General features: G+C 39.0%; 1 protein-coding gene, 1 long non-coding RNA gene and 1 pseudogene across 4 annotated transcripts in view; all 3 read right to left on the bottom strand.

The window, feature by feature from the left end:
• Window positions 1–25,114, bottom strand: part of LOC311622019 — a 1,104,806-nt gene that overhangs the window by 2,646 nt on the left and 1,077,046 nt on the right. The window lies entirely within an intron of this gene.
• FAM81B (family with sequence similarity 81 member B) overlaps window positions 3,411–25,114 on the bottom strand; it is a 33,188-nt gene continuing 11,484 nt past the window's right edge. For both annotated transcript variants that reach the window (XM_084882689.1, XM_084882688.1), the window contains 6 exons: window positions 19,574–19,692; window positions 18,379–18,508; window positions 11,238–11,344; window positions 6,771–6,906; window positions 5,587–5,782; window positions 3,411–3,711 (listed from right to left, as the gene is read on the bottom strand). In XM_084882689.1, the coding sequence (XP_084738815.1) occupies window positions 3,578–3,711; window positions 5,587–5,782; window positions 6,771–6,906; window positions 11,238–11,344; window positions 18,379–18,508; window positions 19,574–19,692 (822 nt within the window). In that variant the 3' untranslated portion in view covers window positions 3,411–3,577. The remainder of the gene's footprint in view (window positions 3,712–5,586; window positions 5,783–6,770; window positions 6,907–11,237; window positions 11,345–18,378; window positions 18,509–19,573; window positions 19,693–25,114) is intronic.
• On the bottom strand, window positions 13,114–14,018 carry LOC311621026 (peroxisomal biogenesis factor 19-like; annotated as a pseudogene). The gene has a single exon. The product of its transcript is annotated as a peroxisomal biogenesis factor 19-like (transcript).

Here is a 25,114-nt window from a genome sequence, read left to right as displayed (position 1 = left end):
CCATCTCCTACTAGCAGTGAAACCTTGCATAATTACCTAATGTCTCTGTGTCTCTAACATCTGTCTGGAGTATTAAATTAGTTCATTCAGTGTTTAGAAATAGCTCAATAAATGTTTTCTTAATTCTTCCAATAATGTATAAGGTAGGTATTTTTATCCCCACATATTTTTAATCCTCATCCAAGGATTTTTTTTTTTTAATTGATTTTAGAAAGAGAGGAAGGGAGGAGGGGAGAGAGAGAGAAACATTGATGTGAGAGAGAAACATCAGCTGTTTCCTGCATTCAACCCAACTTGGGACCAAACCCACAACCTAGGTATGTGCCCTGACTGAGAATCAAACCCACAACCTTTTGGGGTATGGGATGATGCTCTAACCAACTAAGTCACCCAACCAGTTTCCCCTTTTTAAGATGAGGAAACTAAGACTCTGAAGTTAAAGAAGATAAAGTCACAGACAGTGAGTGGGTGGCCCTGGTTTTAAATTCAAGTCTTTTATACCTCAAGTTTCTTCCAAAACTTGCAAGCACAGAAGTTTAGCTTATTTTTCTGTTTTCTCAGTTTGTCTACTGAACTGTAAAAGAAAACCCGGTTTATGACATATTGCTGCGCATTCAATTTTTACTCACACCATTTATCATGTGTAAATACCTTCTGAAAATGAAGTAACAGAATTCTGCCAAGGATGGAGAGGATGTTATGGAAATTTAGTCCATGGAGTTATAAAATTTCATGACTTTGTATTCATAGCTGGGTAGGGGCCAAAACAGCCTAATATTTTCCCTGGCAATCGTCCTGTTTCTCCCAGGAGGGCTTGTTACCTTCTCTTTGTGGAAGGAGATGCACTTGTTTTATGGCTGTGGAAGGAGATGCACTTGTTTTATACTCAGGAAGGTATTACAACCATTGCCTGCAGAGTTGTGTGGTTTACCCAACTTTTCAAGTTTACAGGGTCAGTAGGTTTTAAAGTATCACGGATAGAACTCCAAGTTGATTGTTGGCATCATCAGGCAGCAGAAACTCCCACAGGAGCCTGAAACCCTCAGATGACACTGCTCCCCCTTCAGTGCTGCCTACATGTTCTCACCTGGGGGCTTCACGGCTCCTCTGCCGCCTGTCCTTTCAGTGTTTGGTGCCCCCAGAATTCTTCCCGAGTCTCGGTTGTTCACTGAAGTCTTTATGTCCCCTTCCTTCACCCAACCCCAGACAATCCCTTCCCCACCCATCACTCCAACAACCATTTCTGTGCTAAATCCTCAGCTCAGATTTTTCATGCTCTTGGTGTTTATCTCTCACTCACCACTAGACATACCCACTTAGACACCCCCTAGATACTTCAAAATCAATTCGTTTGGAACTGAGCTCACTATCCTCTTCTTCCTGTATCATCTCCCTCCTTTCCCACCAGATTTGCTTCTCCCAATGTCAGTAATATTTCTTCACAGTACAACAAGAGAGATCTCTCTAAAATGCAAATCTGATGTCATCCTATTGGAAATCCTTTAAAGTCTCGTCTGCGCTCTGAAGATAAAGCCCACGTTCTTCAACACGAGTTATAAGGCCTGTTGTGATAGACACCCCACCCTCACCTCCAACTACCACAGCCCTCTCTTTCACTGTCTACTTCCCCATTCTTCTTCCCCAACCTTCACCACACACACTTCACCCTCTGACACACACAGGGTACTCCCCCAACATTGTGTATACACTTTAATAGCTGATAGCTCAGTTTTGAAAATGACAAGTATTTTAATAGACACCACCTTTACAATTATTCCAAGGGTGTGTGTACAGGTTTGGGGACATTTCTGGCATGTGTGCCGTTGTCTTGGTCACCAGGTCTTTGCTCAGGCTGCTCCACCCAAGCCCCCACGTCTACCAATATCTAGCACCTTTCCCTTGGCTAATGCCTAATTATACTGCTTAGAGCTTTCCAGTTAGATCCTTTTCTTATGCCAAATGGCTCTTATAAGTGTTCGCATTATACCCTTTATGTGACCACATATCTGCAAGCAAAGGTCCCATTCCTTGCCAAGGTTACGAAAACCTTTGGGGTTAGAAATTACTCCTTGTTCTAGTGCAGAACATGAATAGTTTTGTTATCAATTTCACTAATACCAGGCTATACATTAAACATATCTAGAAGTTATACATGATTTAATTTTATAGGAAACTAATGTTTTTGAAGTGCTTTTAAATATAGCATCCAGATTAAATCTTGTTGGATGTTTTTCATGGAAATTGCTGTAGTCTATTTTTTTTTAAATGAGTTAGCTCTTAGTTGCTCATAATTCTGATACGTATTGAGTACAATGAATCAATATTACCTGCTATAAATATTGGGATTGCTAGAAAACAAAAATCTTTGGGTCAGAAGTTGCAAACTGACAACCCACGGACTGTATCTGCTCACAGACATTCCCTCATAGTCTAGAGACTATAATTATCCCTCAATACCCTCAGGGTGGGAAAGGGAGGATTGGATCCAGGACCACCCTCCCAGCCCTATAGCCCTGAGGTTACTAAAATTCAAGGATACTCAAGTCCCTTAAATAAAATGGTATAGTATTTACATGTAACCTATATTTGCATATAGACTACAGTAGGGTATGCCTACACATTACTTCATTCTCATGGATTCAGCATAGTAATTGGTGCATGGAACATTCCAGTTTTGCTCTTTTGGAACATTTTGGGAAATTTCTTTTGTGGGGGCAGAGGGAGCTATTTCTACCCATAGTTTTGTTGAATCCACCAATGCAAAACCTATGGATATGGAGGGCCAACTGTTGTTAATGTTTATAAATGGAGAGGTTTCATATTGTCAGGGGCAAGCTCTTCTGGGTGCGGGAAACTGAAAGAACACGCAGGTACAAGCAGGCAAATGGGACATGCTTCATTATAAGCAAAGCAGCCGGCAATAGGCTGGTCAGTGGCAACTTATACACAAGCTCACAACAAGCTCTAACAAAAGAGTCTTTGTGCCATATACAGAAAGGCACACCTGCACAGTGTATGGCTTTGCTGGGTCCTTGCTTTTGCACCTGCGTATAGCAAATTAGCCTTGAACATCCTGACTAGGGTTTCCATGCTCAGAGAGGCCTGGAGCACTCTAGACAAGGCTCCCACATCTATAAAACCCAGATTTCTGGTTTCTCTTGAAAAATGAAATTTTGGGCAAGAATGGATTATGTATATGCTCATAATGAATATGAACTGCATAGTGGCTATTCTTTTTAGGCAGGGCAAGTGGTCTCCAATTTGACACAATTCTTGACATTCTTTAATTTGTTACACCTGCCCTAGTTCACTCAGTTACATTATGTAGATTGCTCTTTTTTTTATTTGTAGGTAAATAAAAATGCATGTATGTAAAAAATCATTAATTTTTAAATTAATGAAAACCTCATACAGCTTCTTTGCTTTATTGGATTTTTTAAAACATTCATCTCCTTTAAAAAGGTGGTAAGAAATACAGAGACAAAGGAAGCAATAAACATCAGATATTAACTTTCTTCTTCTCAAGTTTCATCAACAAACCATTCCATTGGCTGGTGAAAAAGAAGACTGGAAAGTTTCACACTTCCTGGAGATCAACTATCTTACGGTGTAATTTCTTTAGGTCTTTATGTACTTTACGTATCTCTAAATCCATCTTTGCTTTCTGTATTTGTTGGAGGGAGCTGAGAGAGTCATGAATTGATTTAAATCCTGGAAGAAAATATGAGTTTACTTAAATAATGCATTGGAACTTTTGTTTTTTTACAGAAGTTGTTAATCAGCAGTCCATAACTGATCATCTTTTAATTCAAAGCACATTACATTTTATTAAGTCCAGTCTAAAAATGTGTAACCATTTCTTGTATGTCATGAAGATGCATTAACAATAGTGTTTTAACTTGTATCTGCTTCATTGTGGAATTTTAATTCAATTCCTTTGTTTTCTTCCCCCCAAATATGTTGCAGAATGAAATGATTATTTCAAGAGAGAAGTTTAAAATAGTTTTCTTTCTGTACAATTTGACAAGAGTGATCTCTCTCTTTTTTTATTCTTGTTACCAAATTGAAGGTGAAGACCTTTGAAATCTCAGATGAGATTTTAAACTTTCTCTGACATCAACTTGTTTGAGGGACCTAAAGAGTGGCCACCGTTGCTGCACACTCCCCCCTCCCCTCTCCTCCACTCCCCGCCCTGAGCACTTTGTAGCTCCTTATTAAAGTCAAATTTCTCATGGCCATTACCTACCAGATATCAAGCTTCTTAGGTATAGCCCATTTCTTTTTTGTTTTTTAAATATATATTTTTGATTTTTTACAGAGAGGAAGGGAGAGGGACAGAGAATTAGAAACATCGATGAGAGGAAAACATCAATCAGCTGCGTCCTGCACACCTCCTACTGGGGATGTGCCTGCAACTAAGGTACATGCTCTTGACCGCAGGTACATGCTCTTTCAGTCTGCAGGCCAGTGCTCTATCCACTGAGCCAAACCAGTGAGCGTTAGAACATTTCCTATTCACCGGAGCCTTTCACATAGCTACTTCTCAACACATTTTTATTAAAGGCATAAAGGAGCAAACTGTTAATTTGGAGTTAATTTCTAAACTCCTACTTATTAACATGCAAAGATTGCAAACACTTAGATTGCAAACCCCTCTTGAGCTCATGCTGTGGTTCTACTACTGGAATGAATAAAATTAAACCTTTGGTAGTTAAGTAGGAAGCAGAGCCCTAAAGAAGAGTGTTATGTCTGGGACATGATTTCTGACCAGATAATTCATTATTTTGATTTGGCAGTGGGAGTTGGAGATAGAGGTGGCGAGGGTCAGATTTCCAGACAGAGAATTTCACTTCTATGCCAGCCACATCTGGCAGAATGAGAACATGGTGGTTTTCTACGATACCTTCAAGGCACCTCTAGGCAGAATCAACATTAGGTAGACTTGGCATGCACTTTTCTGAAATCTAGAGGACAGAAAATGAGTGGTGCTTTCTATAACAAAAGGAAACTTCTGGATCCTGGTAATTCCCTCAGAATTGTGGCTGGAGGCAGATGGCTGCTCCACAGCACCTATCCACACCCTTCGCTTTGACAAATTAGATGAGCCTTTCAAATTAATCCTTTTTGATGTTAGCTCAGCTCGACACTGCTGCCTCCTTAAGAAGAAAGACAGCCATTATTCTGGACTCTGTCCATTGATCTTCCCTACTTATGTCTAAATGTCAGGGCTCTGGTCTGACATCTGTCCAGGCTTATTACCTGCAAGTTCAATGCGAGGCATTGGATTTAGGCATCTTGTGTTATGATATACCCACAAGCCACGTCTTGATGATCCCCAAGGACCTTCCAGGTCCAACAATTCTCCGAGTCTCTGATTTTAGAGAGTAAAAAACAAAACAAAAACTTCAACCTGTATACCTTCTCATAGTATGTTGGCATTCTATGGGACATTTAAGAAAGTCGGGTTAATACAAAAGGATGTCACTAATGACAGGATCAATTGCCAGCCATTAGCACAACACAGAAAACGGAGGGGTTGGCTAGGAAAGGGCTGTTGTTCTTAACTTAATCAAAGGCACGGCTCACCTGATTGATATTCATTCTGCATTTTCTCTAACTCATCCCAGATGTGCTGTTCCAGTTGGCTCATCTTTTTATACAGTTTGTTTTCTATGTGCTTAACTTTGCTTAGTTCTGCATCCTGTTTGTGTATGTTAAGGAAATTCTCTAATTTGCTTGAAAGCTGCAATAATTTTTCTTCCATTTTCTTTTCAGAATTTTCCTAGAAAAGATGACACACGATAAAATGGCAGACAAGAAAAGCTATGCGGCTTCGTAGTTCAGATTAGAGAATGTTTTTAACAAAGTCATTTTTCCATGTTAAACATGAACATGTGAACAAAGTTCCCTTGTATCTAAAACTGTGTTCCCAAGTGTAAGAGTTCATCCCTTTGTTTGGCCTGGTTCGTTCGTAGTTTCTGCAATTCCCTGTGTTATGGAGGAAAAGGAAAGAAAGGGCTGTGGCCTTGCTGAGACGCCTGGACGGTTTGGAATTTCAGTCTGGTGTTAAGGGATAGCCAAGGAAGGCATTTTAGATTCTGCTCGAGGTGCTCCTGGGACCTGTTCCTCAGTGTTAGAGGCCTTATTCCTGAGCTTCAGTTCTCCCGTGGCTAGTGATTCTCCACCTGGCTGTCAGTTAGAATCACCTGGACCATACGCTGCCCCCGCCCTCTACTCTGGTTTAATTGGTCCCTGATGGAGCCCCCCATGGATCCAGGTTAAGAGTGCTCCAGGTGGTTCTAACGTGCAGCAGCCAGAGGCTAATTAGCTTCTCTGCTCCTCCCCTCCGCCCCCAGGGAATGTGGGAGCAGGACGGTGGACCCCTTTGGTTCACCTGCCCACGGAGGGCGGAGTCCAGAGCTTCTGCCTGCAGGTGATCCTGTGGCCCAGTGCCACCCAGAGCTGGTGGAGGCCTCTGCCTGACTCAGGTAGGACAGCCAGGGCCCACCGGGCTGCAGGAGCGGCCGCCCACAGCTCATGGGCCTGGTCAGGGATAAAGCTGTAATGCTTCTCTCTCTCTCCTTGCCTCTATCGGTTACTTACAAACCTGGGGGGTGAGGGCGGGGGAGGTGGCAGGAACCCTATTTACAGTGTTGCCTACATCCCTTCTAGCCAAGTTCCAGAAGGGCCTGACTTGAAGGGCCTGCAAGGCAGGCGGCCGCTGAGGACCGGCAGGCAGCAGCCCCGCTAGGGGAGGAAGGGCTCCTTACCAGTTTCTCCTGCAGGAGCTGCAGACACGAGCTCATTTGGCCCACCTGGTCTTTCTCGTATTTGATGTGCTGGCTCTCTGACTTCTTTTGATTTTTCTCCACTTCCTCATACAGATTATTGGAAAGTGAATTCAGTCTAAGGAAAACATTTTGTTTTATATTAGTAAGTAAATGTTAGTACTGAAGAAAATCCTTAGGTGGTTGCTTTGTTTTCAGATGATGAGGGTCAGTGTGTGTAGTGAGTACTACGGGGTGATGTGTGGCCTGGGGAGCACACGGTGGATGCCGTCCTCAGGGTGCTCAGCCCAGCTGCTGCCACCCCCCCTCCACGTGCCCTCACACACCTGCCCGGGAGACAAACTCTTGGCACCAGGCAGGGTCCTCCCGGAGCCCTGGGCGCATGCGTGTGTCTGGAAGCAACGCTTTGCTAAGGCACCTGGTCTGGGGAGCAGCAGGGGTTGCCAACTTCTGTAAAGGGTTACAGCTAATATCTCAGGCGTTTTGGTCGGTCTCTTTTGCAACCACTGAGCTCTTGCTGCTGCCATTGCAGCCAGAAAGCAGCCACGGATGACATAAACCAGCGTGGCTTATTTGTAAAAAAATATATATTAACAAAGGAGCATGGTTGTCGTCTAACTTTGTATGTGCTGAAATCTAAATGTCTTATTCTCTTCACATGTCATTAAGTGTAATATTTTATTTAAAATTTACTAGGAAGTGCTGGAAACAGTCTCAGCTGTGGGCACATTGGCTGAGGGAACTGCTCCTCCATGCGGGCCACCAGGAGGCCGAGAGGAGCCGGCCAGACAGGCCCTGCATTGTTTAAGTGGGCAGAGAAAAGGCGGAGGTGGGAAGGGGGAGGGAGAAGGAACAGAGCCCCAAGGACTTTGGGGAAGCAGAGTGTTCCTTGGTTTGTCTTTTCTGTCTCTGGTGAAATCTTCAGTAAAGTGCCCACTGCCATCCGTGGGTCTCGGAGTGGATTCTTTCGGGGCAGGGTAGCGGGAGGGCTTGAAGTGGTGCTGAGTTACTCCTGGGGGTTGGAATCCTATGTCATCAATTTGAAAAGTCACTGTGGAGTGGCTGAGGGTGTGAGCAGAAGGGGAGCCACATCTGGAATGACTAAGAAACCCGGGACTGAGAAGAGGTGGGATGAGAGATGGGGACGGGCGAGTGGTGTCTGTATGTGACTTGCTCTTGGTGAGATGGCCATTTCAAATTCCCGTTTAGACTAGGGGAAATATTAGATGGGCAGGAATAATGCATGTTGACATTGGAAATATTCATATTTCTGTGGCTTGAAATAAGTAACCTTAATGTCTTTAGGAAAAAATGTACACAGATAACTTAGTGTGTAATATTTATCGCTGGAAACTGCTTAAAACATGCTGGACATTTAACACATGTATATGCCTCTCTGGCTTTCCTGAAAAAGACACCTTAGAGCCTAAGTCCCATAAGGGCGAGAATTTTACTTTGTTCGTGGCTGTGAACAATGGCTAGAATATAGAAATACAGAGTTGCTAAATAAATGAACAAATGAGCAATTTTTTTCCCCTCACTCAATACCTTTTATCAGGGCTGTTCACAAATAAATCATAGACTTGCCAAGCTATTTAAAGATCTCTTTGATTTTGATCTTTCCTTCCCATTTCTGTTGGAAATATTAATAAATAGTTACGGTTAAGGAGGGGTGGTAAATCCTCAGGTAACCCAGGTGTTACCTTTACAATTGAGAATTCAGCCTTCACTGCTCACCTTTAGTGTGAAAATAAAATGAAAGCATTTACTCTCATCACGGACACAGTATTAAAATCCCTCTGAAAACCAATGTGCCCAAGTAATATCTCTGGAAGGGCATGTCAGTAATTGAAATTCTGAAATTTAAATTAAGCCATAAAGAATGAATCACTACTTATGATCCTTTCATGACAAGGTTTTGCCTGCAATTGGAGACTCATTTTCCTGGTAACAATCAGAAGTCAGACTCTGTCGATAGTTTACAAAAGGATTATTTCAATAGCATTCTCCTTGAAAGACAAAAAGGATTAAGTATAAGTTTATGTACATCTCTTTCTTTCCTTAGATTTTCCATAACATAACAGACATGCTTTACCATGTGAAAATGACTGTTCTGTAATTGTAGAACTTACAGTTAAAGTCTTGACAATACCAAGTCTATGCATTTGTTTCATTGACCAAATACTTTTTAAAAAAGAAAATAATTATCTTTATTGTTTGAAAGTATTACAGACGTCCCCCTTTTCCCCCACTGACCCTTTCTAGCCCGAACCTGCGTCCCCACCCCAGGCCTTCACCACACTATTGTCTGTGTCCATGGGTTATGCATATACTAGTATGCACACAAGTTCTTTGGTTGATCTCTTCCCACCCATCCCTACCTTCTCTCTGAGGTTGGGCGGTCTGTTCAGTGTTTCTTTATCTCTGGATCTGTTTTTGTTCATCAGTTTATGTTCATTATATCCCACATAATGCGTGAGATCCTGTGATATTTATCTTTATCTTACTGGCTTATTTTGCTTAGCATAATAAGGTCCATCCATGGACCCCAGGTCCATTCATGCTGTTACAAATGTCTTTTTTTTTTATAGCAGCGTAGTATTCCATTGTGTAGATGTACCACAGTTTTCTAATCCACTCATCTGCTGATGGGCACTAAAGCTGTTTCCAAATCTTAGCTATGGTGAATTGTGCCACTATGATTGGTGTTTCTGGTTTCTTGGTATATATATATTCCCAGAAGTGGGATTACTGGGTCAAATGGGATTACTTTTTAATTTAAAAATGGTGGAGAAAGTTTAAATAAAAGAGTCAATTGTGTACTTTACTCATTAGAACTGATAAATATTTGCCTAGGGAAAAATCTGGTTTATAAACTCACTATAACCTACAGTAATACTAATGAAATTTTAAAACTTCATTATTTCAAGTGAGAAATTCAAGTTTACACTATTACAAAAACTGCTGACATTCAGATTTAACTACTTAGATTATTTGTCTATAAGCCAGTTTCCCACAAGACTAAAGACAAGAGTACATAGCATCACCAATATAGCAGGAAGCCCTAGATCCAAACACTGCCTCTCCCCCTCTTTCCTATTTGTTAACACACTTCATCTCTTTAAGCCAGTCTTCCATTTCAGATTATAAGTCCCATTCTCCCCCAGTAAAATCAATTCTTAAACTGTACTTCTAGAAATGGTTTACTTTTCTACTTTTCTTTGGACATTTCTTTTTATCTTAATTCAAAGCTAAAGGAATTAGATGAAGCACCACACAGATATTTATTGAGCATTATCATGTGCTAGGTCTTAAGAACATAATATGCTTTTTTGGAGTATGAATGGAGTGGGTGTTTTCCCTTTACTCAAGACATTTTCTCCTCTGAGCTTTAGTTATAAGTACTGTTCCTAGGACACATTTCCCAATTTAACATCTCTAAAATTGTGAGGTGTCTTAAAGTTAGGTGTAGTGTGGTTTAATTGTTAGCTTCATGTCACAGAGGTGCAAAAATATATGGTACATCTTATAGTCAGTGACACTTAGATTTCTTAAAATATGGTAGAGATGGGGCAGGAAAATGGAGCAAGCTGACTATTATGAAAATACTAGATTATTAGATTTGGTCAAGGCATTAAATCCAAGTGATTCGAGATAGACAGGAAAAAGAACAAGAGTAGGGGCAGGGGTTTGCAAGGCATCAGTGGAGTGACCAGAATGCTCCTGAGTCCCAGAGTCCCAGAAAATGTGGCCATTTAAACAAGCTAAGATTTGAGGATATGGAGGCCAGAAATTTGAATATTTGTGGATTCTTGTCTCCTTTACTGCTTTCACCATTACACAGGGGAAAAGCTCAATTTACAAGTAGAGGATCTTAGAAAAAATTTTTAGAAAAGTCTTTAAAATGCTCTTTTAATCAAAGTATATATTATTATTTTTTTTTACAGAGAAGAAGGGAGAGGGATAAAGAGTCAAAAACATCTATGAGAGAGAAACATGGATCAGCTGCCTCCTGCACAGCTCCTATTGAGGATGTGCCCTACAGTCCACAGGCTGATGCTCCAACTACTGAGCCAAACTGGTTAGGGCTCAAAGTTGTCTTAAAAATTAACTGATAATCACGTGCAATAGATGTCTATTCAATAGTGCTTTATGTTGAGGCATTTTAATACACAATTGGTGATAAGTTAAAATTTCTCTATAGAAAAGATCTGAGTGAGTATGTCAATTCAGTTGAGATATGCAAACAAAAATGATAAAATTAGTATCTTTTTATTATGAATATTGCATAAGCTACTTTAGTGATTATATTCTCTGTATCAGTTTTATTGCTTTATTTATTGACCAGATTTATATTTGGGGTAGGTTTTTATTTAATGCCAATGCTTTCATTAGGCAAAAACGCTTTAGAATGGATTTAACAAAATTAAATATCTTCCATTTACTTACTTGAACTCCAAAAGGTTCATTTCAAGGCGGTAATCCCCTTGGATCGTCTTTAAATTTGAGGTTTGTTCAGAATTGGAAGCCTCTATCTTTCCTAAGAGCTGCATTACCTAATGAAAGGACAAAAAGGAACTTTTTGGGTGTGTGAACAAAACCACTAGCCCTTACATTAATCATACTTCATTCCTAAAAGAGCCAGGAAGCAGACTTGAGTCTAAAACACATTTTCACTTGAAAATGATTTTTCCCTGCAAAGGAATAATTCAATAATTATATAACCATCTTCAGGGAAAGAAAAATGGAGTATTCATTCTGCTGTCTTAAATATACTAGTGATCTTAAATGACTTTTCTTGACTCTTTACTGGTCAAATTAGTACAATATAAATAAGGATATAGAAAGATATGAAAAATAAAAAGTTTATAGATTTACATACCAATCTGACTTGCAAACATTTATTCTTTCCCAGTGCCCCCTGAACATTAGCAATAACCAACCACACGTGGCTATAAAGAAACTTTCAAATTATTCCAAAAGTAGAAAAAGCACAGACATTAACTCTAAACTGTACCGCACTGAAACTAGAACTGAATAAATAAAAAGAAGCAAAGTTCTAATCATCTGAATGAAAACCCCCACTTAATTATGTTGTTTAATTCCAGTGTTTCACACGAAAATGTGCCTCTCAGATCTCCTATTATAAGGAGCATAATTGGCCAAGGACCTTGACTGCTGAGCCTAAAACTCATCACCATGTTCGCTTCCCACTGGCTGCTCCAGCCAATGCCTGAGTAGAAACCTGATGAAACTTCATTAACATAGAGTTTCAGTGTAAGGCCTTCCTTCCCCGTCTTTTTTTTCACAGAAGTCAGACTGTATTGCAGTCTGATGTCCTGCTCTATCTCCTCCAGCTCCCTCCCCATTTCCCTTCAGTTTCTTTTCCCTCTCAATAAACTTCTTGCACATGTACTTCTTTATTACTATTTACTTCTCACAGGACTAACACAAGTGTCAAAGGATAAATCAACGCTGCAGTTGTAATTTAGGAAAGAATAATGAGAACATTGCATATCAAAAGGACACAGGACATCTGTAGAGGTAAATGTATGATATTAAAAGTTTCCGTAATTATACAAGGCAGAATGAAGCTATTTAAACTAATTGTTCAGTCCACAAAATTAAAAAGAGAATAATAAACCTCACCAAAGGGAAGCTGGAGGAAGAAAGGGACACATTGTGGAAGGCAGAATGGCTCACAAAGGCATCCATGCCCTCTCTGTGGATCCTGAGACTGTGTTATGTTAGATGGCCAAAGGGAATTACAGCTGTGGTTAAGGTTGCAGACCTTGAAATAGGTAGACGATACTGTCTCACCTAAGTGGCCCAACCTAGTCACCTGAGCCCCTTAAAAGCAAATAACTTTCTCTACTTGGTGTCAGAGATTTAAGTGTGAGATGAATTTGATCTGCTATTGCTGGAGAAAGGTCTGCCTGAAGGCAAGAGGGCATGACAGACCTATAGCTCCAGCCCAGGCTAAAGTTTTCCCCATTCATTTCCAAAGGCCCTGCCCAAGAGAACTACTGATATAAGAGTACAAGATTCTGTCCCTGCTCTCCAGGTCCAAAAAGGGGAGCGGAGATAAGCACAACGATCCTGGACATCAGTGTATATAACAAGGGATGCCTTCCTTCAGCAGGTGGGTAGCTGGGCCTTTGCTAGCAGCAGGAACCACAATCAAAAGGGCTCACAGAAATGGCCTGCAGAACAGGTCTTATTCCTAGGAAGTTGGGGAAAGCCTCAGTTGGGATGGCACCATCTTGGGTGGGAAGACAGAAGGCAGTGGGCAGACCACTCTCACGACATTTCTGCCACAGCTCCAAGTGGTTCTCCAGATGTTCCCCAGGACTGGCAGTCAGGAAGGGGATGTGTTGTGTTTCACACGATCAGACACTGTTCGCCATTAGCACCTGGTGGGCCTGACAGACAGAGGGCATTCAGGTCAAAGTTGAGGCCAGGAGGCTTCTCCCCAGCCAGCTGTTTTGGAGGATGGCCCAAATCCTGTAGCTGCTACGTAAGGTCCAGCACCATCTCAAAACGAGTCTTCTGGAGGTCTCTGCTTCAGACTGCTCAAGTATCTTGCCCATAACACGGTACTGTTCCTGATATTTTCCAAACAGCTCTGAAGGTCGGGATTCCCGGTGACTCTGCAACCACTCGGGACACTTTTCTGTGATCTCCTTCCGGGATGGGTACAGCACATCCTTGGACAGTGGGCTCTGCATGATACTCTGCATCATGGGGAGGCTGCCTCCTTCACCATCCCCTGCCTGCGTGCCCAGCCCTTCCGTGGCGTGGTCAGCAGCTCCTCTTCTGACAGGCCTGAGCTCTGCAGATCAGTGGCATTTTGGGCCAGTCCACGAAGTGTCTCCTTTAGGCAAGAAGTGAATTCTTGCTGGGAAGTTACATCTCTAGTCTTCCAGCAGCCAGTGAGCTTTTCGAGCTGCTCCACCAGGTGGGGCTCTTCCTCAGCCAACCCCTTCATTGCCTTTTCGAACTCTGCAGCGGCCTGGGGAGCCAGCTCAATCAATAGTTCCTGGAAAAACTGCTCTGGGGAGGGAAGAGGGCATCTTTGGCAGCGTCTCCTGGCGACCTCTTCTGGGGCCCTGAAGCATCAGGGTGGTAGGGGGAGTCTGGGGAGGTTCAGGCCTTATCGAAATCACCCAGAGCACTTTCCAGAAGCTCATCCAATTCCTGGCCCGCGTAGGCTCCAACCCCACCGTCCCCCAAGATTTTCAAATAAAATATCAGCAAACAGTATCCAGCAGCAGAATAAAAAATATAACCAAGTGCAATTTATTTTTTAAAAAGTAAAGATGGTTTAATAATAGGAAATATATTAACCTGAATAATTATGCTAGTAAAACTGAGGAGAAACCTCATATTATTATCTCCACAAATGCTGAAGCCATTAACAACATAATTTTTTATTAAAAAATAAACCATCTTAATAAAATGGGAATAGTTGTGTATTAAGCATGTTTATAGAGAAAATTTACTTCCCCTTCATAAAGGAAACAGGAGTAATTTCTCTTAAAATCAGGAACAAAAACAGTAAGCCTCCTTCCTCCCCCACACACACACACTCTATTAATATTATACTGGAGTTATTAATAAAAGCAGTTAGGAAAGGAGGGGAAATTATTTGTATGAAAATAGAAAAAGATGAGGTAATTTTCTTTAAAAATTATATGATCGTGTGCCTGGAAAAACAAAAAACAATTGAAAAATTACTAATATCAAGAAGAGAATTCACTAAATTAGTGGATAATAAAATCAATATATCCTTCAAATATAAAACTAACAAGTCAGAAGATATAATGAAATCACATTACAATAAACTAAATAAACAAAACCTTGAAATATATTTAAGAAAAAATGATACCAAAATCATATGAGAAAAATTTGAAACCCCTCCTGATGGGTATAAGAGCAAACTTGAACAAATGGGAAACATTCTATGATTTTAGATAAAATACTCAGCATTATGACTGTCAATGCTGAAGTTAATTTATAAATTTATTATAATTCAATAAAATTACAGCAAAGTGTATTTGTTAATTATTTGCTGGAATTAGGTTTTTAAAATCATGTGCAAAAACAATTATCACTCAGAAAAAGGAAAAAAGAAAGCAATGGAAGAGACTAGCCCAATCAGACATTAAAAATGCTATAAGGTTTTAATAATTAAAATAATAAAGACACATCCTATGCAAGGAAAAATCCAAATGGACCAAGTATTTAAATGCAAACAATAAAACATTGAAAATGCTAGAAGAAAATATGAGCAATCCTTTCAAGCCTTTGTGTAGGGAAACTCTTTCTGTGACTTGAAATTCCAGAAAACACAATAGATAAGATGGATAAATTCAGCTACAAATAGAGATCATATGCATGTCAAAAGACAACAAACTGGGGAAAAATATATTTATAATCTCTTAGAAATTGAGAAGAAAACTAGGTCAATGTTGTGGGGTCAAACCCTGGGTTCAAAAATAAGACCACCGGAGGCTGATTAATTAATTTAGAAAAGCAGGCAAGGATTTATTGACTGGCCAGGACAGCCACAAGAGCACCACATGCAGGTAGACTCCAAATGACTGCACCGTTTCAAGGATAGGCAATTCCTTTTAAAGGTTTAAACCGCAAGAATTTTCCTTTTGTTCCTAAAAGCCTAAAGACTAAATTCTAAAGACTGGGGACAGCCCGCAGGGTCGGTTCCAGTCACATCCTGCTAGACATTGGAATGTGGCCCTATCTTGCCCATAATACAAAAGCAGAACTAAAGGTTATCTATAGTTTCTACCCCTGAAGCTACTGAGTCAGTGGGAGTCAATCTCCTGTAACTACCCTATTGTTTAAGCAAGTAATCGAAGGTCGAAGTCAGATAGCAAGGTTAAAACTCCAACAGCAGTTTTTACCAAAGTATGGTTGCCGCTATATTTCAATCAATAGGGAAATGGATAAAAGACACAAACAGATTGCTTACTGAAAAAAATAGACAAATGGCTCTTAAATATATGAAAAGATGCTCAATCTCATTCATAATAAGGCCAATTAAAACAAAGAGATGCTCTCTTTTTCCTATAAGAATGGCAAAATCGAAAAGTCAAACAATAGTCATTGGTGAGGCAATGGAGATAATAGAACATTTTAAATATATATATTTTATTGATTTTTTACAGAGAGGAAAGGAGAGTGATAGAGAGCTAGAAACATGGATGAGAGAGAAACTCGACCAGCTGCCTCCTGCACCCCTGTTGTGCCTGCAACCAAGGTACATGCCCTTGACTGGATTCGAACCTGGGACCTTTCAGTCTGCAGGCCGAAGCTCTATCCACTGAGCCAAACTGGTTTCAGCTAGAACATTTTACTTATTGCTGGTGGGTGTGCAACATGGTAAAATTCCTGCAGGGAACAAGATCTTTCAAAATAGCAAGCACATGTACCTTTCACCCAGCAATCTCACTTCTGATATTTATCTTGCAAACATACTTACATATACACACAATGCCTTAAGTGCCAGGTTAAGTGCATTGTTTCAAAATATTGAAAAGAACCAAATGTCCCTGATGAGAGTGAAATGAACTAGTATATACAAAGGAAGAGTATGCACTTGTTTACAAAGAATGAGTAAGCTCTCCATGTCCTGATGGTGGACCTCCAAGATATATTTGTTCAGGGGAGAAAAGAGATAGATGCATTGTAATATTTATAACATGCTATCTCGTGTGTAATAAAGGGGGAAATAAGAATGTGTATTTGCATTTGCTTGTATCTGCATAAAGGCATATTGAGAGGATCCACAACAGATTGGTAGAAATGATTACCTATGAGAGGCATGAAAGAATGTGATAATTGGTGACAGAGGTAAGAGTGAAAATTCTCAGGATACATTACCTTATATGGTTTTGATTTTTGGACCACATGTATGCATTACCTAAGTTTTATGCAAATATGTTTTATTGACTTTTTACAGAGGGAAAGGGGGAAGGATATAAAGTTAGAAATATCAATGAGAGAGAAACAATAATCAGCTGCCTCCTGCACACCCCCTACTGGGGATGTGCCCGCAACCAAGGTATATGCCCTTGACCGGAATTGAACCTGGGACCTTTCAGTCCACAGGCTGACGCTCTATCCACTGAGCCAAACCAGTTTCAGCTGCATTACCTGTTTTAAAAAAACAACTAAGGAGAGAAACTACAGGCCAATGTCATTTCACTTTTGAACTTAGATACAGAATCAAATACTACACAGGGAATGCATAGATTTTATTACAGAAATGCAAGAATGTGTTTTATTGTAGTATTGGGAAATGTAATGACACTGCACATGAGAAGGCCATAAAAGTAAACAAACCCAAACTAAAAAACAATCAATGTGGTGGTTTACACATTTGTTGATGTCTAAACGGCATTTGGTAAAATTAAATGTTCAGTCTTAATCAAAACAAAGTGGGATTGATGGATACTTTCTTAACATGGTTAAAAATATATCAAATCAACAGCTAACAGCAAAAATCTTTCCAATATAATCAGGAACCAAATAAGTTTGCCTTCTATGACAACTTTTATTTAATGATGCTCTAGAAGTTCTGGTCAAACCTTAAGAAAAAAAAGTAATTAGGTATTAAATCAGAAAACCAGAGATAAATTTGTCATATTTGTTGTTAACAGAATTGAGTTCCTTAAGAAATGAAGAGAGTACACAAAAAGCTATTAGAAATAATGAGATGGGTGTATAAGAGGGTGGACCAGCAGAGCCCCAGGGGACTGGAGTAAACTTGGACATAATCCTAATGCTGCGTACTCCTGTGAACCTTCGGCTCTTAACAAACAGAAGCAAATAAGCAAATAGTCAAACACCAAGCTTTCATCACCGCCAGTTTCCAAAAAACTCCCACTTCGTTCTGCTCAAACAGCTTTAGAAGAGATGTGCTTGTTTCAAATCAGGCATGTGGGGCACAGAGACTTTGCACTGGCTCTTTTAGTCAAACCACTAACTGCACGAGAAAGGGGAGAGACATTTTAGGCAGAAACAAACAAGATAGAGGCCGTGCAGTACTGGAACGGGACCTCCTTGCAGGTAGTTCCGTATAACTGGGTATAAAAGGTGAGCCAGGAGGCACAGAGGGTGAACTGAAGAGATGAGCAGGGGTCAGTGTAGGGATGGTCTTTAACATCTATGTCAGTGATCTCATATATTATTTTGTAAGAGATAATAACCATTGTAGGAATGTAACATAATCAACTCATATTTATGTTGAGACTTGAATAATAATAGCTGCCATGGGAAATTCTTTTGTTTATAGTTCTCAGTTCTACAGTCTTTGAGGGGAACCCAGAGCGGAAGGAATCAAATGGCGTATTTGATGGGGGATACGGTGACACATAGGTGACTCTCATTAAATGCTTGTTGATTGAACTGACAGTACTCATGGTGTGTGGGCATGAGCTGTCATATTTAAACACTTTGGAAGTAAAGAGTTCTTTTGAACAATTACCACTTGACTGAGCATTCTGATAAACTATAATGATCTTTGGGCAGTAACACGTAATATAAGAATTCTATCATTTTTAGTTACCTTTATATCCAAGTTCTTAGAAACATTTTCTAGGGAAGATATGAGCTCGTGAATCGTATTTTCAAGTTGCCGGTACTCGTGTCTGATGAAATGAATGTCTCCAGAAAGCTTCACAATGCTGGCGTCACATCTGGTGGCAAGATGGACATTGGTCATTTTAAATACTACAGTAGGATCTGTGCATTCATTTGATGGCAAAAGTTCTAAACTTCTTTGAATAATGAGTTGGTAAATATAGGAGCATAAATAGGACTCTTCTTAATTTTCCTCTTCTCTTTCTGATGAGAGAGAAAGCAGGCTGGATAATAATACTCAGGGCCAAACCAGAGAACTGAGTTCGAATAGATGAAGACATTGGAGTTAACTGGGGAGAAATTTTAGATTTTTTTCAGCCTATTGTTAACTCAGCCATAGGAGTTCCACACAAGGAAGAAAGATAGAAATTCTGTAAGTCAAATTTTGAATATATTATATATATATGTCAATTTTAGTTAAATATTATATTGAATTTTAATTTATTGTAAGAAAAGGTAACTAGTAAAAAATTTAAAAATTCATGCATGGGTATGGTCCTTAGGCCTGCTGGCAATCAGGGTTGATCTGTAACCAGCAGGGCAATGGGGGGAAGGGGTTACGGGGAAGGGATGGTCTCCTGCTGACACCCGTCTTGGCTGGCCTGGGGCCTGCAGGCTGGGGGCAGCTACTGCATTGAACATCTTCCCCCTGGTGGTCAGTTCATGTCATAGCAACTGGTCGTCCCTCTGGGACAACTTCAAGTGTACCAACATCTGAATTATGGGGGTGCCAGAAGAAAAGAGAGAACAAGATGCCTTTTGTTAGATTTTACATGTAATTCTTATATATTTTAAATGTTTAATCAGAATTTAATACCTTTGGGGATTTTATATGTGGTTATGAGGGTCTGTCTTTGGATGTTGGCATTTGGACACTGAGGGCTGTAAAGACAAGAATTGACCTAGACATTCTGTATAAGGGCGCTTTTCTGTAACCTAGGATCTCTCACAAGGAAGCATGAGGTTTTCAAATTCTATGACACACAACTATCATCTCATAAGATTAGCTTAATATAAAGACAGTACCTTGTTTGGCACAACATGGAACTTATTTGGGAATGAGAATTCAGTGGCCAGGAACCGACTGCTAAACATTAATTAGTTAAAGTGCTGCTTCTCACCTGGCTACTCTTCCTCGAAGGTCTCCGACTCCTTGGAGGTGTCTGCTGTTCAGCTCCTGTACTGCAAAATTAGTTCCTGTAGCCGTCTGGTCTCGGACTCTTATTTGGTTTTCTAAAACCTGTAAGTTTGAATCAAAATTCCTATTAATTTCTCTTCACACATGATAAGAAAATATTGTTTAAAGCAGAGGTTAAACAATTGAATGCATTTCTCGTTAGGCTGATAGTGACAGTCCAATTTCAGAGAGAAGCGATCCCTGCATTATCTCACGGATACAGAGATGGCTTGATTCCGGCCGATGGTTGCCCAGAGGGAATGGTGGTTTCACAGTGTTTAAACAGAAGCCAGAACTCCAGATTTTATGTTAAGTCTCCCAGTGTTCAAATATTGACGTGTTACTCAGACTTGGCCTGCCCTCAGTCATGTCTTCATTATGGCATGGTGTTCTGAAGTGGAGCTGACTGCTTTATACCACCATGTTGGAGGTCCCAAGAACAGAATTTTTGAAAAAATTTTGCACTAATAATATAAATATTAATTTAATCATTGAAAAAATTTTGCTTGCCCATAGAAAATAAAATGGTGTCATTTATACAAATTCCAGTGTAAAGTCAGGATATATAAAAAATAATTTATATCTAGTCAGAAAACCGAGTGTGGGACTTTGGAAAACAAATTTGTGGTGTGGAAAAACATCCAAGTTTAGTTGCTGTGTATGACCAAGGCCTGAACTATATTTAAACTTATATTTATGCATTTTCTGAGGAAAAGAAGACATTTTGTAGCAAACAAATTATGGAAATTTCAAATTCCATATACAGAATCGTAGGCTGGCAGATCAAGACAATTTGAGAGCAAATAAAGCTTTAATTAAAAACAAAAAAGTGTTGAAAACACTAGCTAGAATTTTTTATTTTTTGGTTTTATTTGTTTTTGCATGTGTGTTGATGTTGTAGTCTGGGTTGCTATACATATAAAAATACCACAAGCTGGGTAGCTCACGGTTCTTGAGGTTGGAAGTCCAAGATCATGGTGCCAGCATGGCCAGGTTCTGGTGAGCGCCCTCTTCTGGGTTGCAGACTGCCAACTCCCTAGGGAGCTGTGTGGCATCTCTCTCTAATGAGGATACTAATCCCACTCACCAACATTCCACCCCACAGCCTAAGCATGTCCCCAAGGCCCACGTCCTAAGACCACCACAGTGGACATTAGGATTTCAAAATATGAATTTTGGGGACACAAACATTCAGATCATAACAATAGGTGTTATACTTTGTTTTGGTAGAGAACAGTGATGAAAGGGAACTTGCCCTACTAAATTTTATAAAATAAAGGTAAGTAAATCAGTGTAGCTACAGAGATATGTATAGCTAAATAGATAAATGGAATTAAGTAGTTGGTAAATTTAAGAAATAAATAGGCTATATATGAGATTCACAACTCAGTGGGGAAGGAATTTCACAAATGGTATTGGGTTCTCTGGTAACTTATTTGGAAAACAATCCATTTAGATCCTTATGTCATACATCAATGTAGATTTTAGAAAAAATATGTTATAAATAAATAAAATTTTAAACCATAAAAATGACAGATAATAGAGGAGATTATTTCACCTTTGAATAAAGAGTTTTCTATTTTTAAAAACAATGAGAGCAACCACAAAACCAAATATTGGAATGTTTAATTTTATAAAAAGATTATGAAACATAAATATAATTAAGATAAAAACAAACTGGATAAACATTTATAACAACTGTCACTGCTGAAGGTTTCAGTGCTGTGCTACAATCAGCATGCACCTGTTTGCGAGAGTCAACCGCATTTACCTCTCCTCATCTTTGTGCTCAGTAACATACTGTTGGTATTCAAAATCAACCATAGAGTATTTACACCATACAAACAGGCAAACACTGCAAATCATATTTTTATCATCCAGAAAAAATTGATTGCAGATTGTTAAACACTTACTAATGTACCACTGGTTGTTATTCTTAATTAATAATAAAAAAGCACATCAAGTCGATAAGAATGAAAAAGCACTAACTTCTCCCCCAAATAAATTGACTAAAGACATTAACAGATTATTGACAGAGAAAATGCAAATAATTATGTCACTTTTAAGAAATGAAAGAAAGATTTCATTTCTATTCCATCATATTAGCAAAGATTGAAACAATAAATATCAAGGCTGGCATCAGCACAGTGAAGAAAGCACGGTCATATAATGCCAATGGAAGTATAAATAATGATAAGCTTTCTGGAAACCAACTTAGAAAAATGCATCAAAAGTTTTCACAGTGTTCATCCCTGGTAATTCTATTCTAAGAATATATAGTATAGAAATAATCCGAATGCCAACACATATCTATGCACAAATATATTTCAATATTAGGAGAATAATTAGGCAAGCCGTGGTGTATGTAACATGCAAAGAGCTTTTAATGATATGTAAAAGAGTTTATGACATAATTATATATTTAAGATTGTGCTTATAAAAGTATTCTCAGCTTACTGAATGAAATGTCTGGAAAGACTAGAGGGAGATACATCTGAGTGTAGAGATGAAAATTTGTTGCTAGAATTGTGAGAAATTTTTTTCCCCAGGTATTAAATTTTTTCTCTTAAACTTTCAAAATAATTACAATGAACAAGTATTACTTTTTTAAGTTGGAGAAAAACACAATAAAGCAATGTTACACATAAAATTATTTTCTTGAGTTAAAAATTTTAAGTTAATTAAAAAACTTAAAACAAGTTCATTTTAAAACATAATTAGCTGGCAGGTTAAAAAATAAATAACTTGATTTTTTAAAGGAACAAGCAACTTAACGGCTGCAATTATGGTTAATTATAAAATTTTTCCATTCATAATTAGATCTATCTTGCTGGCTAATTTGCAAAAAAAAAAAAAAAAGAGTTTAGATTCTATTAAAATACTTGAATAGCATTCATTCCTCTAAAGATGCTTATTAATTGATAGTTATTTACTAAAGATAGCCTAATAATTTCTTCTTCATAATGTTTTAAAATAATACATATTTTTATTGATTTTAGAGAGGAATGAAGAGGGAAAGAGAGATAGAACACTAATGATGAGAGAGAGTCATTAATCTGCTGCCTCCTGCACACCCCCACTGGGGATTAAACCTGAAATCTAGGAATCTGCCCAAAGCAGAAATCAAATAGAGACCTGGTTCACAGGTCAACACTCAACCACTGAGCCATGAAGGCTGGGTTCATCTTCATAATATTTTAACTATATTGTCTTCATTCTTTAAAACATTTTCTAATTCAGTTTTCCGCACAATCAGAGCAGTCCTCCTCATTTTTCCTATATATGCCAAACCTTTAATAGGATTGTAAATATTTTGAGATTTCATAATTTTTGGAAAATGTTTCAGCTTTGTCTTTTTTCAGAGCTAATCTAAAATGGTTATTATAGAAAAAGGAGCTCTTAGTGAAACTTCTCGAGATTTGTTAACATTTATTCTCTTAATGCTAAGATTTTATATTGGGGTATAATTAATATGTATTAAAATGTACAAATCAAAGTGTACATAGGAAGATAATTTGATGGATATGATTCATCAAATAATTTTGATGAATATAATCAACTATGTAACAGCTACAGTACTCAGATCAAAATATAGAATATCCTAGAAGCATTTTGATATTTCTGAGAATGCTGTTCTCTTTCCAATCACAGAGAAGTTTTGACTGCTGAGTTGGGATCTTACATTAGTACTTACCTGATTTTCTCATCATCTCAAAGGCACTGTTTCTCTTGTCACTTTCATGACACTTTATTATGACTGGGAACAGCTTTCAGGGACTTTACAAGTGGCATTGATTTTTAGGCCCTCAGGTCAATTCAGTATATGCTCAGCACCAATAAAGTGCCTTTTAAAAGTTCACTACATTTTTTTAAATTCCTATACTTCCTCAAGTGCATTATGGGGTTTTCCACACCAAAGATTAAAAGTAAATTAATAAATACAGTATTCTTAGTCTTAAATACAGTGTCATAAGGAAGTCATTGATAGGTCAATCTAATTTTTTTTTTTAGCCCATTTACTTTGATAAAAGGACATATGGGAGGGAATTATCAATTTTATGATAATTCCACACAGTTTGGCCAGCTTTCTAAATTGTATTCTATGAAACCCTTGTCTGGAAGTTGCTACCCCAGATTAGTCAAGCCCATCAGCACTTTAAAAATAAGGCTGAAATATCTGTAGTTAAAACCTGTCTATCATGGTTTAACCCACGCATTTTCTTTTTTGATTAGAAACTCTAGTTTACCTTTAGTAGCTTAACCATCATTCATTCATCCATTCATCCATTCAGGAGATATTTATAGTGCTGACTACCTACCAGCACTCTCATTATCTGGTGTGGGATTTAGCAATGGACAAAACAAAGTCCCTGCCTCATGGACATTATATTTTAAAAGGGGGAAAAGCAACAATAAACAAATATAGATTGTGTGAGTTTGCAATAAGTGCTATGGATAAAAAAAATGGAGGGCTTCACTTCTGACCACTCAGGAAACTATTCACTCTAATTCTGACCCCATGGTCTCTCCTTGGCATTTTCAGGTGTGAGTTTCCCACTCTGTGAAATAAATGGCTTTGCTTCAAATCTCCTTCCTGCTGTTTTCAGTGGAGTTCTGCAAACAAAGTCACATGTGATAGCATCTTTCATATTTCCAGTGATCAGATTGTCTCCCCCTAGTGACTAATGTCAATCACACTCCCCTGAGATCCAATTTTAATGAAGAATCAGCCAAAGGTGTCTTCCACTCAACTTACAATAACACTCAATTCCAGTAAAGCCTGGGAGACAAAAACGGGCTAAGAACTGTCCCTCTGTTAACTCTGAGTAACCTCAAAAAGTTCTGCTTCTGCCCTGCTGGCATGGCTCAGTGATTGAGCGTCGAGCTATTAACCAGGAGGTCACAGTTTGATTCCTAGTTAGGGCACATGCCTGGGTTGCAGGCTTGATCCCCAGTGTGGGGTGTGCAGGAGGCAGCCAATCAATGATTCTTTCTCATCATTGATAGCCCTCCCTCCCTCCCTCCCTCCCTCCTTCCCTCTCATCCTTCCTCTCTGAAATCAATAAAAATATATTAAAAAAAATAACAGAGAGCTTAAGGGAGATTGTGACTATTGTGGGGCGGGGAGGGAGGATTGGGTGTTATTTCATAGCATGTCAAGGAAATCCTTTCTGATAAGGAGATATTTGAGCAGGGACCTGAAGGGAGTGAAGAACATTTCTTTGGAATTTTGAGGGGAAGATGATCAAGCCAGAGTGAATAAGTAGCAAGTGCAAATGCCACGAAGCCAGTGTGTTTGGTATGTTCTAGGAAGAGCAGGGAGGCAATATGGACAGAGTGAAGGAGAGAGCAGTGGGAGATGGGGTCAGAGAGATTTTGGGGGTCAGATTGTAATAGGCCTATGAACCAGTGATAACAATACACTATAAAAACCTCTATTTGAAATGACTGCATTCATATAATCTTGGAGATTTATACTAAGATA

The sequence above is a fragment of the Pipistrellus hanaki genome (genome assembly GCF_964339955.1).
Source record: "Pipistrellus hanaki genome assembly, chromosome: 4".
Taxonomy (NCBI): domain Eukaryota; kingdom Metazoa; phylum Chordata; class Mammalia; order Chiroptera; family Vespertilionidae; genus Pipistrellus; species Pipistrellus hanaki.
The sequence above is the reverse complement of the archived record's forward strand: the minus strand, read 5'-3'. Positions and strand labels throughout refer to the sequence as shown.